Source organism: Nothoprocta perdicaria, unplaced genomic scaffold (genome assembly GCF_003342845.1).
Source record: "Nothoprocta perdicaria isolate Ctin4 unplaced genomic scaffold, notPer1 scaffold_97, whole genome shotgun sequence".
Classification (NCBI taxonomy): domain Eukaryota; kingdom Metazoa; phylum Chordata; class Aves; order Tinamiformes; family Tinamidae; genus Nothoprocta; species Nothoprocta perdicaria.
Genome location: NW_020456276.1, coordinates 968,102 through 982,362, shown reverse-complemented (window position 1 = coordinate 982,362; position 14,261 = coordinate 968,102). Strand labels below are relative to the sequence as shown.

Genomic DNA, 14,261 nt, shown 5'->3' with positions numbered 1-14,261 from the left:
CTTACGCAGGGACGCAGTTGCTGGAGGCTGTGTCCACCTACCTCACTCTGAGGGCTGCTCCGGGCCCTCCCTTCCAGCTCCCAGCCGCCATCCATCATTCTCTGTCTCCTCCCCTCTCTGCACCAGCTCCCACAACCCCGCAGAGACTCCTGACAGTCAGACAGGGCTCCAGCCTTGCAGACACCCAGCAGCAGTAACCCCCTTGCATCTTCCAAGCCCCCCGCTAGCAACCAGCTCTCTAACCACAGCGCTGGCACAACAACAACCACGGRGCGGCCGCGGCGGGATGTAGACCCGCAGGAACAATAGCAAATGCTTGCAAGARGACGCACACACGCTGGACTTCTCCCAGCCCGGAGGCGCACTCTGCCTCTGCCCGGGGACAGCTGGCGACGTGCAGCACGCTGGCATGCGGCACCGGCTCCCCCTGACACCACCCTGTCACCTGAGCCTGTGGGGACACAGCCCCTCCGTGCAATGGGAGCAGGGGCCAGCAGGGCACAGGCACCGCTGAGAAGCTCCCGCCCGACTTTCTCTTCCTTCATCCTGCAGCTGCCCCAGTGCCAATGCAACTCCTGCTGCTGCCGTTGTTCGTCCTGTGGCACCTCGGAACCCAGGCACAGGTAAGCCCGTGTTTCTTGAACCCCTTGTTTGTCCATGCAGGGTCTTGGCTCAGCATTCACTGGCAGCAAGGGGCTYACATGGTTCTATCCCACTGAGGAATGACGGCATATTTCTGGGCTGCCTCTCCAGCCACGCAGCTGCACCAAATTAGCAACGTTTGCAATTACAAGCTGACTCTCTCCTCTGCTTCCCCCTCACCCACTATGCCCTCCTGCCCCAGTGCCTGAGATCAGAGCTTGTTCTTGCTGCCAGAGCTCCACAGCTCCTCATCCCAGGAATTGGCTGGCTGCTGTTCCCTGCGGGTCTGGGTCCCCCTCACTCCCCTCCACACACACGCTCCCAAAGGCAGTCGGTGGAGGAGCCAGAAATGAGTCAGACGCCAGAGCTGAGGGAGAAATAACTACAGAAAGATGAGTGTTCCTTTGCGGTTTGTTGCTGGACAAGGAGCGGGCAAAGATATTTCCTTTAATGTGGAGGGAACTCGCCACAACTCAAAGCAGAGCACACCCTGCTCACACTGCTTGCTGGCAGGCTGTGAGTGTCCCCAAAGTTTGCTCAGCACCCAGCAAACTCTCTGGGAGATGACACTGCTGGACGCTCTGAACCTGTCAGGCCAAGTCGTGGTGGGGCAGCCTGCAGAGGATGGCAATGGACTGAGTTCTGGAGCCCTTCCAACGCCCTCCATGGTCATGGGAAAGGGGGTTGGGGGTGATGCACAGGGAATGAGATTGTTATGGCCTATCCTGAGCTCACACCCTACCTAGATCTTCCCCTGATACTCTGATAATTTTGATGTCTCTCACCGCGRGAGGTGCCCCATGCATGTCTGAAGACTGAGAAGCTATGCCCRTCTTCCTGCCTTGGCTAGGGGAGGGCTGTCACTGGAGATGACCTATGCTGCCCTGGGAAGACAAGGCCATACGTCCAGATGTCACGACTGGGTGTAACCTGTGCCCRGCCATCCCGACCCTTGGCCTGGCACAGGTCACCTGTCCTAGCCTTTAGCCTCAGTGTGGACCATCTCACCTCACCCCTCTTTCTCTTGATGACCTCAATCCCCTAGGGCGAGAGATGCAATCAGACTGCAGAGTTGGAAGGGCAGGATGCACCAAGTGATGGAGGTAAGTCAGATATGAGAGACACAAGGTACTACCTAGGATGTGGAGGGAGGTCTTGGTGCCCAGAAACTGTCAGGCAAACAGTTTTGGACCTAAGAGAGGCTTGGTAGATATTTTGCTTTAGACTCACTGCTTGTTGAAGCTGATTATGACCAGGGGACCTGGTTTCCTGGGCAGGGGCAAGGGAAAAGCCTTGTTTCTCCCAGCAGAGATGAACTCCAGAGTGGGCAGCATGTGGAGGATGGAAAAGGCATCCCCAGCACAGCTGTGGCCCATTCCAATGAGCACTGTCCCAGATGATGCACAGGCAACATGTAGGGCACTGAATGTGTCTGGATGTGTGGCCTTCTGAGAATGTGGTTGACAGAAAGTAGCTACGGTTGGATGAGCCGGGTCTTAGGGCTGGACGATGTGCCTGGCCTATTTTAGTATTAGYGTAGTTTTAACAGAGAAGCGAAGATGACTGGGAAATGGCAAATGGAGGAAGGCTATTCAGTTTATTGGCAGCCTAGGACCAGCAGGCAAACATGGGTGGAGAACTCTAACCTGTACGAAACAAGAAAGATCCCATAGTGGAAAACCCTCCTGGCCTTTGTGTGAAATTGCTCAAACTCTGTGCTGGCACAGTTCATCTGGATGCCTTTGGGAAGTGATTAGAAATTCCCTCAGCTCACCATCACCTCTCAGAAGGTGCTTTTTGGGGACCTATCTCCCTTTTTGCTGGCAGTCTAGTTGTCCTTCATCTCTTTGCACCATATCTGTGAAATAAAGTTCTCCTTAGCCTAGCAGCAAGCTCCAAACAACAGCACTATGTGAACCAGAAGTAATATACAGTTAGGAAAGCTTCAGGGCTCTCCAGCTTTGCAGGAAACCTGCACAAAACACCTGCACAGTCTGGAAGGTCTKCCTGATCCCAGGTTCACCCCACACTGCTGTCCCTCCGCCACATAAAGGCAGCCCCTGGCACACCTTTGGGGCAATGGCTGTGCTGGTTTAGAGCTTTCTTGTCCTCCCAGATCGCATGTAAGGCTGTTACAACACATTGCACATTATACATTTTAAGTGCTACTTATGCAGATTATCTATAATGCTTCCCGAAGGCTGAAATCAACAGAAAGAATGTAGTTAACAATATCGAGAAGTGGAGAGTAGGGGACAATCTGCCAACAGAGTGGTCTCCATCAGGGGTTTGGGAGTCCGATTGACCATATAGCAAGACAACACAGAAGCATGCAAGGGATAGACACGGGATGTGGAGGTGTCACCTTGCTGGTTTGGTCCTAACAAACAGGATCTGTCTCGTTCCTTTTTGTGTAGGCAGTCCCTGAGTAATTGTAAAGGCAGAGATCCAATGGTATTTTTGGCCACTGCCCCACCAATGAGATATATCCCTATATGCCACTTCCCATTCCCAGACGCCCTCTGTTTGGATGCCACAGTGCTGGCCCTGCAACCGCAGCACGCTGGTGATGCCACTGCAGCACTGARTGTCCTGCACTCGAGACCCTTTCTGGGCTGTGGTGCAGCCAAGTGCAGGACAAGTTCCAGGTCTGTTGTTCCCTGGCAGAGGATCTGGTTTATYCATATGCTGCAGGGGCCAAGGTTGCTCTCTGGGCTATCTCAGTCCATCTACAAGTTCAGAAAACATCTCCCTTGTCCCCAGACCCAGAAACCTTTCTGCTCTTCCCTGATGTCAGTGCCTGGGTCCCTCAAGGGCAGCCTTCAGGTCCCTGGTGTCAGGGCTCACAGAGCAGGTACTGCTGCAGGGAGAGTAACTGTCCCACCGCGATATCCACCCTATTCTCATGATGACCTTTGCTTCACCCCTGCAGCTGGGTCTAGAGCCCTTTGACATCTTTTGGGGGGCCCATACCAACCAAGGAAATACCGTAAGATGACAAGCAATGGATTATAACCATAAAAGACAGTATTTCTGCCACAAACCTGGGGTTGTCTGAGAATAGATTGGCCTGAAGTTGGACGCCTGTTTTTTTGTCCACCAGAAGAGATACTGTATGCTTAAGAGGGTCTGTTTCACATAATGTCTTTGASCTTCACTCCAAAGGGTTTTAAAACACTCTCGTGTTTTCCAAATGCTGTTGAGACCTCAGGGTGAGGGTCCGATGTGTCTGACGACAGTGGGTCAGGACACATGTGGAGGTAGCCTATGCCAAGAACTGCAGAGAAGTTTGGCGGACTGGAAGACCTGGCCCCACCCCYTGGATGCCCACCATATCTCTGTTGAATCCAGAAGTACCACAGCTTCCTGTTGAGGATTTTGGCTTTACCTCTGCAGGGACCCTTCTGAACCTCAGCGTGAGTGACCATGGCCGATCAGACTCTCTCCTTCTGTCCTGGGATGAGCCGGAGCGGGGTGTCGTGGGATATTCACTTGCCCTCTCTTCCCTGCGGCCRGACAAGATGCTGCAGAACAGATCAATTGGACCGAACAGCACCAATTTCTGGTTCCATGGGCTGACACCTGGCACGTCCTACAAAATTGACATGACAGCTACTCTTGCCTGCATGGGCATCACCAGCCAGACAGTCATTGGACAGACAAGTAAGAGATTCCCCAGAGACTGCAGAGTCAATGCATCTAAGTACTCTGACCTATCCTATCCTATCCTATCCTATCCTATCCTATCCCATGGAGGGTGAAAAGATTAGAACTATGTGGAAACCTGTGAATTCAAGGGGAGGTTGGCTCGTTCTTCATTTTCCTTTCATTTAGGGTCCTTTCCTGATACCTAGAGCCTATAGGTAGAAATTACTCTCTTATCCACGAGAAGGGAAGGTCCTGCCACTTCACCTTGCGCTAGCTAGACCATGTCTTCTCCTGGAATAATGCAACAAGTAACGAACCAAACCATGATGTGGACCCTGCAATAAGCTAAGGCATGGAAAAGGTTGTTCTTGGAGATCTAGAAGGAAATGCCAAGAAGCTGTGTCCCTTTCATGATTTTGGCACACYTCTGGCAATCACCTGCTTGTCCACTAGTCCTTGCTTTTGGCCTTTTCTGGCTAATGCCAAGGAACTGTGGAAAGAGCAGAGCTGATGAACCCACAGCTCAGATAAGGACATCAACCATTGCCTGATTCTTTCCCGAAGAACCTTGAGTACATTGGTGCAGGTGAAGGTGGAAAGCCTGCTAAGGAGGGCAGAGCAAAGGCAAAGGGTTGGCTGGGAGAACAGATGGGTAGAGGATGGTCTCAGACTGCTGTACTGACTGGGAATCCATGCAAGGAGAGCAGGGCTGACGTACAGTACAGAGCTTACAGCAAGGCAGTTGGCAGCATCTACAGGTCTAAGAAGAGGGCCCATGCACTGGGTGAGCTTGGAGGCAAGGGTTGCTGTCCTTGTCTTTCTCAGTACACMTCCAGGATGTTGTGCCTGGCAGAGTTTCCCTGCCCACTCTGAGGTGACTGTGGAGAGACTGATCTGATACCTGGGGGAGACCAGGGAAGCTGCCAGGCTCACACCAGCTCCCACACATACTGGCAGATCAGGCCTGTCAACGCAACGAGTAAATCCTGTCTGTGCCATGCTTGACCTAGGTCCATCACCTGTCCACAACCTGAGCCTGAGCAGCGATGGGAGCTCTGCAGTGCTGCGCGCCTCCTGGGAACATGCCGGCGGGCAGCTGGACGGCTACCACCTTGCCCTGTATCACAGCGACTCCCAGATTCTCGTGAGAAATGCATCCGTCCTGCCAAATGCCACCACATTCCTGTTTGATGGGTTGCTGCCTGGCAGCGAGTATGCCTTGAAAGTCAGCACACTGTCTGGAGCCAGCCAGGCCAGCACCAGTATCCGCCAGTGGACAGGTATGTGCCAGCCCAAGGTGTGAGGGGGGAAAGGGGTAGAGATTAGAATGCCTTGGCAGGAGAAATCCAGCACATGTGCCAGCTGGGCTGGCAGGGAGGAGGAGGAAGAATCCAGACACAGGTTGGGAAGTGTGCATAAACTGRGGAGCAGCTGGAAAGTTTTCACATTCCTACTGTAAGCTGAGGGATGTGGTAAGGGCCACCATTGCCCGATTTGTCAAGCCAAGGGGACAGACCTCCCACCTCCGTCCTGGTTTTGAAGAACAAGCTACTGTCCTCTATGTCCCCATGGGAGAGGGGCAGCATGAGGATCTTGGCAAACGGCCTCGGCTGCTGGGAGCTGCAGGAATGTTGCGTTATCCAGATTGCCACCCTCCTCTGCCCTGAGATCTAAGAAAAGCATGGAGGGACCCCAAGACCATTTGAGCTTGCCTGAGAAGGGATACAGGAGAGAAAGGCTGCAGCAAAATCCAGACAGACCTTCAGTCCTTGGACTGGAATGTAAAGTAGCTGTGGATAGAGGAGACCCTGGGGAGGGATAAGGGTCCTTGGAGCCCCCCAGAATTCTTCTGCAAATGCTGATTCTCACTGCCTCCTGCTTTTCCCTGCAGCACCCTCCATTCCCACACAGCTAAGGCTCACTCCAGGGTCCAGCACCAGCCTCTTTGCCTCCTGGGCTGGTGCTGGGGGAGCTGCCTGGCTGCACCTCACGCTCCGCGATCTGCTCACCCAAACGGTGACCAAGACCTTGTCAGCCAAGAGAGGYCTCACCAACTACACCTTCCAGCACCTGCAGCCTGGCACTCAGTACTGGTTGGGTCTCAGTGCCATGGCTGGGCCTTATTCCACAATGGGGCCGAATGCCACAGCCTGGACATGTGAGTATAGCAGACTTGGGTTAAGGAAGGGGAACTCAGTGGCCGTGGATCTGCTCAGAACAGTTATTGTGAACCAAGGGCTCAGGGGAGAGAGGAAAGTGTGGTCATAGCCTTGAGAGTGGATGCTGTCCTCAAATCCCCCTGGGTCCTGGAGTCCACTCTTTATACAAAGCCCCTTTTGTCCTTCTGGAAAAAAAAAAGTGTATCAACTTACTACTCTGAAGTGAAGATCTGACTCTGCCTTGGAGACACTGTCTATCTCTCTTGCCTTTTGTCCAGACTTTGAAAGTAACACTTTCCTGAAAGAGCTCTGGGTACAAAATGGCAATACATCTTCTTGGATTCTATCTGAAGTTAATCCAGAGTCTACCTCTGGGGCTCTAAGATAACAGACAAGAAGAGTGGGGAGGCAGGGAAGATGGGCAGCCTGTGAGGCTGGGACAAGCTGGAGAGCGCCATAGAGGAACAGGAGCACCAAGTTTCCTGGAACCATGGGTAGAAACAGGACTACAACACATACTTTGAAGGAAGACAGAGACAGCAGTCAGRGAGGGAACAGAGGGACAAGATGCAGAAGGAAAGCAGTCTCCAGCAGGTGATAAAATGAGGGCAGCACTCCCAGATCCCCAGCTGGTTGTCCCATTGAACTGCCCCCTTTGCCTTCACCCTCTGACCTCTGGCTGATGAGGACCCTGAGAAAGGGCAACTTCCATCAGCACTTTCTTGGTTKGCTGCCAACACAGCGTCCATTGCAACAGTTCTTGCTGCAGACTCATTTCCCAGACCTCCCCAGGCAACCACAGGTAAAATGAGGAGAGCAAACACAGCCTCTCAGACAGCACTGAATTCTTGCTGAAAGCCAAGAAAACATCGGCCTTCTGTAGGCTGCAAATTATGGAGATGACAAACTGAAAACCCAGGCCTGCTGTGCCCAGTGGCATTGCCAGGTGCACACCAAAATCTGAGGACCTGGGAGCTGCGAGATAGAAAGTCTCCAGCACTTTCCTGTTCGGCCTGTTAGTCCAGGAAGTTGTGGCCTGGAGCCTGCTCGCTGCTAATTCTGCAACTGGGATTTTGGAAGGTCTCCACACCCCCAGCTGGTTTGTTTCTGCTATGAACTGCCTACGACTACATCCCTGCAGTTGCTGTCATGACTCTGATTTCCCTAACTGAAAAGAAATGTCCTTGGTGCCAGACACTAAAGCTGGGGGCAGCCAGCAGTCCAATCCAGGCTAGTTCCCAGGAATATCAGCAAATTCTTGACAGGACACAAAAAAAAGATGAGAGGGRCATTTAGTAATTTCCTAGCAGGGATGCCAAGCTGATCTAATCTCCATGAACCAGGAATGGTTGCACTGCGAGTGAAAATAGTACGCTTCAATGGAGTGTTTAAGTCAGGCTTGTAGTGGTCTTGCAACTAAGGACCTCAGTGCTGGTAGGCAGTCCTTACACAAAGCAAGCCCTGCGAGGTTGGGGTTCAGAGCACCCTCTAATCCTGATGCACACAACGTGTCCCCTTCCCTTCCAGACCCACTGCGCCCTGGCAATGTGACGCTGAGCAGCGTGGAGGAGCAGAGCTCCTTGCAGGCTCACTGGAACATCCCAGCAGGAGAAAGAGACTTTTATCTGGTGACCCTGCAGGAGGAAGAGGAYGGTGCTCCAACAAGGAACATCTCCGTTGGAGGAGACAGCAGTCATGTCACCTTCCATGGGCTGAGGCCTGGGAAGCAATACTCAGTCCAGGTGACAGCAGTGGCTGGACCTTACTGGGCTTCTGAATACAGCCCAGCTGTCTGGACAAGTAAGCCGAAAGTCTAACACTTTTTTGAGGCTACCTCTGCCACTCCACAGAGGGGCCAAACTCTCCAATGCTGATGCCCAAAGGGGATCCCATGGGAAGGAAAGAGATGATTGCCGCAGCTAGCAGAGAAGGAGTTGTGCAGTGTGATGGCCCTGGCCTCAAGAACAGGTGTTGGTCAGAATGGCAAAACATTCCACACCACGGGTCCTCCTGGACTATGGATTTCAAGGCCCGTTGCAGACTCATGACAGATAGTGTCAGGCATTAATCAAGCCCTTATCATATTCAATAACCCTCAGGTTTAGCACTCAGCAAGCATCATGACAACTTCTCCTCCCTCAGCTCTGTCCATACTGAAGCATTGTCTGAACCTTTAGAGCAGACTGCCATCCCCCCTGTACCAATTTTCTCCTGAGTGAAGCTCAAAGTCACAAGCAGTTCCCATCTGGTTTTACCAAGGCAGGCAATGACTGGAGCAGGACTAGAAGCAGGAAGAACAGAGTGGGGAGGGACTCAGAAAAGTGAAATGGTCTCCTTGCAATTCTGGCTGCCTGTATTTCCTGGAGGAGACCACCACACCTTGCCATGAAGGGAAGCTGTCTGTCTCATACCTGCCCCTGGGACATGCATGATCCCATCTTTGTCCTTTCAGAGCCACTGCCACCATCCAGTGTGAGCCTCTGCAACCAGGGCAGCTCCTCCAGCCTGCTAGCCCGCTGGGAAAAGGCAATGGGAGAGGCATACATGCTGGTCCTCAGTCCCGTGGAGCTCCCTATGAAGAACAGCTCCCTTCTCAGGGGTGTCACCAACTTCACCTATGAGGGCCTTCACCCCGGAACCCTCTATAGCTTTGAGATCAGCACTGTGGCTGGCCCTTACACCTCTGCACCTCAGCGCATCACCAACTGGACGTGTGAGTACCACAGCCCCAGCCAGCCCCTGAGGTTCCAGTTRCATTCTGCTCTTCTCAGTGGTGTCATGCCTCAGCACGCCTCTCCTCCCATGCTATATTGGACCCAATGCTCCCCAGCCCTCAGTACCTTGGAGATGTAACTCCTCGCCACCACCACCCTCACTAGTGTGGGGGGTTTAGAAGGGGTGTGGGGACCTGTTCAGATCCCAGAGGCAGCCCAAGAGCTTGGACTTCCCAGAGTGGGGTTATTCCTAGTGAAGGACCTTCAGCCCAGCACATTGAASCTCTGTCAGGTGGCCCCGTCTGACCATAGCTGTGATTCTAGACTTTGCCTTTCCTAGATCCTTTGCCTCCAGAGCAGCTGACCCTCAGCAATCAAGGCCTCAGCACGTCTCTACAAGCTTCCTGGAAAGCAGCTTCTGCTGGCAGCACCGGCTACACTGGTTCTCTCTGGGAGACGAAAGCCCAGAGATGTGTCAGGAACGTGACAACAGGGAAGAGCCTGACAAATGTCACCTTTGAGGATCTCGTCCCTGGGCGACAGTATACCCTGGAAATGGTTGCCACAGCTGGGCCTTACAAATCCCCTATGCGATCWGCAACAGACTGGACATGTGAGTGCATAACCGCCACCGAGAAGGGCAGGATTCCCAGCTCAACCCTATTTCCAATTGCAATGACAATCTGGCTAGAAAGAGCAGAGGGTTTTCAGCATGGAATTAGAACAGAGTGGGGAACTGGAGGCAGGGATGGTTGGCAGAGGAAGGAAGAATGGAAGGACGAGCAGAGCCTTGTTCAGCCAGGTTGGAAACAAAAGGATATTCAGGAGGAGAAACCCATCACTGAATATCACCCAGAAAAAAAGACGGGAACTAGGTGCCATGTGTGCTGCAGAGTGGAAGTCTAGCCTGTTCTCGGGGTTTGGTTTATAGCACAAATGCCTAACCTAATTTGACCAGGAAGAAGCAGTCCAGGGTGCCCAGGATGAGGGCCTGCAGACATACAGCCCTTTCTGCCGGCAGCTCTGCACTCCCCAACTCCCCYGATGTTCCGCCTCTGGAGCAAGGAGCTCAAACTCATCCTAGGGCAAATATGGGGATCATAGTCCTGTCTCCTGAGTCAACCCAGCACCRCATCACTCGGCAGCAGTTCCCACCTCTACCACAGCTGCTTCTCATTGCCCGCATGTCTCTTCTTTCTCAGACCCCATGGCTCCGTCCGGTGTGACCCTGACCAATACCAGAAGCCCACTGGGACTCTCTGCCTTCTGGGACAAGGCTGCTGGTGATGTGGACCAGTTTCACCTCCAGCTCTACAGCAAGAACCTTCCGTCACAAAGGAACATCACAGTGGGGCCCAAAACACRGAATTTCACATTCCTGGGCCTGGCCCCTGGTATTCAATATTTCCTGAAGGTGACCGTCCTTGCTGGCCCATACAGATCTTCCTCCCACTTTGCGACYGAGTGGACATGTGAGTGAAGGGTGGCACCAGCCTGCTGCAGGGAGAGGGCACCATGGCACTGCCCACAAGCTTCACAGTGACRCAGATACAGCCAAGCCATCTCTGCAGGAGGGCTCTAGTGAGAGCTTATCCTTTAGTCTGGTGACAGAGGTGCAGGCTGGGTCCTGCCTTCCCCCATTGTTTTCCTCTGCCATCTCATGGATCCCTGTGCTATGTTTCCTCCTAGATCCATCATCGCTGGCTAACGTGAGCATACAGCCTGGCCGGAGACCCCAGGAGCTGCATGTGAGCTGGGTGGAGCCAGATGGTGGCAGAGAACACTTGGTACAGCTCTCGGTGGCTGAATCCCTGTCCATCATCAGGAATGTGTCTGTTCCCTATGGAGTCAACCACATTGACCTGGAGGGGCTGGTGCCAGGGTCCCAATACCGTGTGGAGATCTTCTCACAGGCTGGGCCTCATCGCAGCTCCTCCCAGACTGTCATCGGCTATACTGGTAGGAACGGGGCTCTCCTGCAGCATCCCCATGCCTGGTACCATCCTGGCTGACTTGGTGAGGATCTGGGAGCCAAGGGAATAGTTGTGCAGGAGGGCCTGCAGCCCACATCCCTGCTACCCCACCAGTGTCTGTCATACTTAGTGTGCTGGCTATGTTTTTGGGACTCTCACTGCATGGAGAGCTCACCTTGAGTCCACCAGCTCAATGGGGTGTCCTGCCATGCCTGACCCAGTGCTTTGAAGTCTCAGGCTGTGGTTGCAACTTACTGCTACCACTTAGGACTCAAGGAGCAGCTTTGATCTGCAAGCAACCCACTGTCCTCAACTCTCTTTAGATGATAGTGTCTTGGAGGTTCACCATCCTGCAGCTTCACTTCACACCCAAGCTACCTTCAGTCCTGGGCAGACCAAGATTTGCCCACTCTAACACTGTTTCTCTCCCACAGTCCCGCTACCTCCTCTCTCACTGTCAGCGATCCCTGTCAGCACTTCCTGGGCCCTGGCTGTGCACTGGGAGACTCCACCAGGTCAGAGGGATGGATATCTGCTCAGCGTGCATGAGGAGGACTCCTCTTCATCAGCAAGGAACCTGGACGTGGGAAAAGACAGCACCAACATCACCTTGGCACAGCTGGCACCAGGAACGTGCTACCTTGTTGAGCTCTGGGCTGTAGCTGGACTCTACCGCTCCCTCCCCAAGAATGTCACTAGTTGTACAGGTGATCATCCACACCACAGTCGCATGCCTCCAGGTGGGAGGGTTTCTAAGAGCTGTAAAAGGGAATGGAGAATGTTGTTTTYCATCCAGAGAAGACACCAAGCCCCCTGGCCAGATTCCAGATGATGATGATCTGCTGTCATTTTCTGCCTGTTACAGCCTTCTTCCACGTCATCACTGGGTATAACATCACTGACTTGCCTGATACTGTTGGTATCAGCAAGGCAGAAATGACTATATGTTTTTTTCTCTCTGACTCTTATCTGTGTCTTTTCTTGCAGTTCCTGCTGCTCCGACRAACTTGAGCCTTACCAACCCAGGCAGCTCCTCAGAGCTTCATGCATGCTGGAACAAACCCCCTGGCAGAAGGGACCATTATCGTGTTAACTTATATAGCCTCACCTCTCAGAGCCGGGCCAGGGTCCGGACATTGCCACCAGATGCTCAGAATGTTACCTGGACTCATCTGGAGGCAGGCAGCAGGTTTGCTGTGCAGGTCACTGCTGTGAAAGGCTCATTTGAAGCTTCCTCTGAAAATGTCACTCAGTGGACATGTAAGTCTAAAGGGAGGGTTACAGCACTTTCTTGTGCTCCAGAGCCACTATGTGAGTCTTCAAATGCATCCCTACTCACCACTTCTCCATCCCAAATCATCCCCACAATTCTCCTGCTCACTCAATCCATTTTCTAGGTCCCTGTCCCCACTCTAAGCCCCATATTTGGCCAGTCTGCCCATCCACCTCAAAGCTGCTGGGTATCAGGTCTATCTTGCAAATCTGCAATCACAGAGTCACAGAATGATTGGGGCTGGCAGGGACCTTTGGAGATAATCTAGTTCAATTGCCCTGCTCAAGCAGAGTAACCTAGGACATGTCGCACAGAAAGGTTTGGAATATCTACAAAGGAGGCTCCACAACCTGTCTGGGCAACTTATTCTGGTGGTCTGTCGCCCTCACAGTCAAGAAGTTCTTCCTCAAATTCAGGAGAAACTTCCTGTGCTTGAGTGTGTGACYATTGCCTCATGTCCTAAAGGATATTGGCCCTTGTCCCAAGGATATTTTCCTTGGAGCCATGTGCACTGACTGTCCCCTTGCCTGCCTGCAGGAGTGTGGAGCTGTGATCCAGCCCGTAATATTGCCAGAGTTCACAGAGCCACTTGGCAAATCAGCCTAGCRCAATCAGGAGCGAGAGGTGGCACATGCAGGGGATGACTATTACTCTGTTGTCTTCCAGATCCATTGGCTCCATCCAACCTCATGGTGAGCAGCCCCTCTGCCTCCAAACTGCAGGCCTCCTGGGCAGCTGTGGAGCAGGGAGCAGRGGGCTACGTGGTGGATCTCTACGACAGGGCCTCTGGTGGCCCTGTTGGGCACRTGGTGCTGAACAGGCACACTAGGAGTCACACCTTCATCAACCTGAGCCCCGGCACTCACTACAGTGTCACAGTGAGGGCCACAGCTGGGCCCTACCATGCCACCACGCTCAACCTCACCCACTGTACACGTGAGTATGGTGCAGCCAGGGGTCTTCCATGGGGTCTCCCTTTTCCCACTTCAACTCAGAGGCCATACTAATCCAGCCATATCCCTGCCTTCTCTTCACCCACATGAACACCCTGTGTTCACCATCTTTTGCATGCAGCATAGGGAGACTGTGCTGGACCTTGTGGCCTGGCCCGTTGCCTCTGAAGCAGCCGTGCAAAGCCACTTCAGGGGAAAGGGACAGCTGGGGAACAGGCAGCATGGGGAGGCACAGGGTCCCCAGAGGTAGCTGCCACAGAGCTAAGGACAAAGCCAGTCTTGGGCACATTGTAGGGCTGAGCCACTGGCTGCAGCACTTGCAGACTTGCTATGGAAATGCGACATCTGCCCTTCCCTCAGCTCAGGCATGGCTCCAGGCAATGACTCCTGTTTTYTCCACAGGTCCCTTGGCCCCTGCAGCTGTGCACTTTCTGAGCACGGGGCACTCCGACAGGCTGACGGCATCCTGGAGGGCTGCAGGTGGGGGACGAGACAGCTACATGCTGACCCTGTACCACGTGGGACTGGGCACCGTGGTGGCAACGACCTCACTCGCAAGAGACACCCACAACTTCACCTTCCTGGGGCTGGCCCCAGGATACGAATACTCCCTGGAAGTCAGTGCCAAGGCTGGACCATACCAGACAGTGGCACACAATGTCAGTGGATGGACAYGTGAGTGCTCTGAGGATGGATGGGAACCCTGGCACAACTGGGTCACCTTGAAGGGGGCTGAGGGGTTCACAGGGAAACTGGTGCCTTTGAAACTGTGCACGCACATGTGTGAATGCAATACACAACAGTTAGTGCGTGGGCACACTGTTATCCCCATGGACACACTGGTGTTCACACATGTAGGCTTCCACAAGTATGTGCTGATGATATGTAGTGGGGTCCAA

The 14,261-nt window shown here is 53.3% G+C and overlaps 1 protein-coding gene across 1 annotated transcript in view; it reads left to right on the top strand.

Annotated features, from left to right (window-relative positions):
- The first annotated feature begins 218 nt into the window (after window positions 1-218).
- LOC112959251 (receptor-type tyrosine-protein phosphatase V-like) overlaps window positions 219-14,261 on the top strand; it is a 33,981-nt gene continuing 19,938 nt past the window's right edge. Inside the window, exons 1-14 of the mRNA XM_026053236.1 lie at window positions 219-623; window positions 1,688-1,745; window positions 4,039-4,305; window positions 5,301-5,570; window positions 6,182-6,448; window positions 7,977-8,249; window positions 8,902-9,162; window positions 9,504-9,776; window positions 10,366-10,635; window positions 10,853-11,122; window positions 11,571-11,843; window positions 12,124-12,396; window positions 13,076-13,345; window positions 13,765-14,037. Coding sequence (XP_025909021.1) covers window positions 567-623; window positions 1,688-1,745; window positions 4,039-4,305; window positions 5,301-5,570; window positions 6,182-6,448; window positions 7,977-8,249; window positions 8,902-9,162; window positions 9,504-9,776; window positions 10,366-10,635; window positions 10,853-11,122; window positions 11,571-11,843; window positions 12,124-12,396; window positions 13,076-13,345; window positions 13,765-14,037 — 3,355 coding nt within the window. The 5' untranslated portion in view covers window positions 219-566. The remainder of the gene's footprint in view (window positions 624-1,687; window positions 1,746-4,038; window positions 4,306-5,300; window positions 5,571-6,181; window positions 6,449-7,976; window positions 8,250-8,901; window positions 9,163-9,503; window positions 9,777-10,365; window positions 10,636-10,852; window positions 11,123-11,570; window positions 11,844-12,123; window positions 12,397-13,075; window positions 13,346-13,764; window positions 14,038-14,261) is intronic.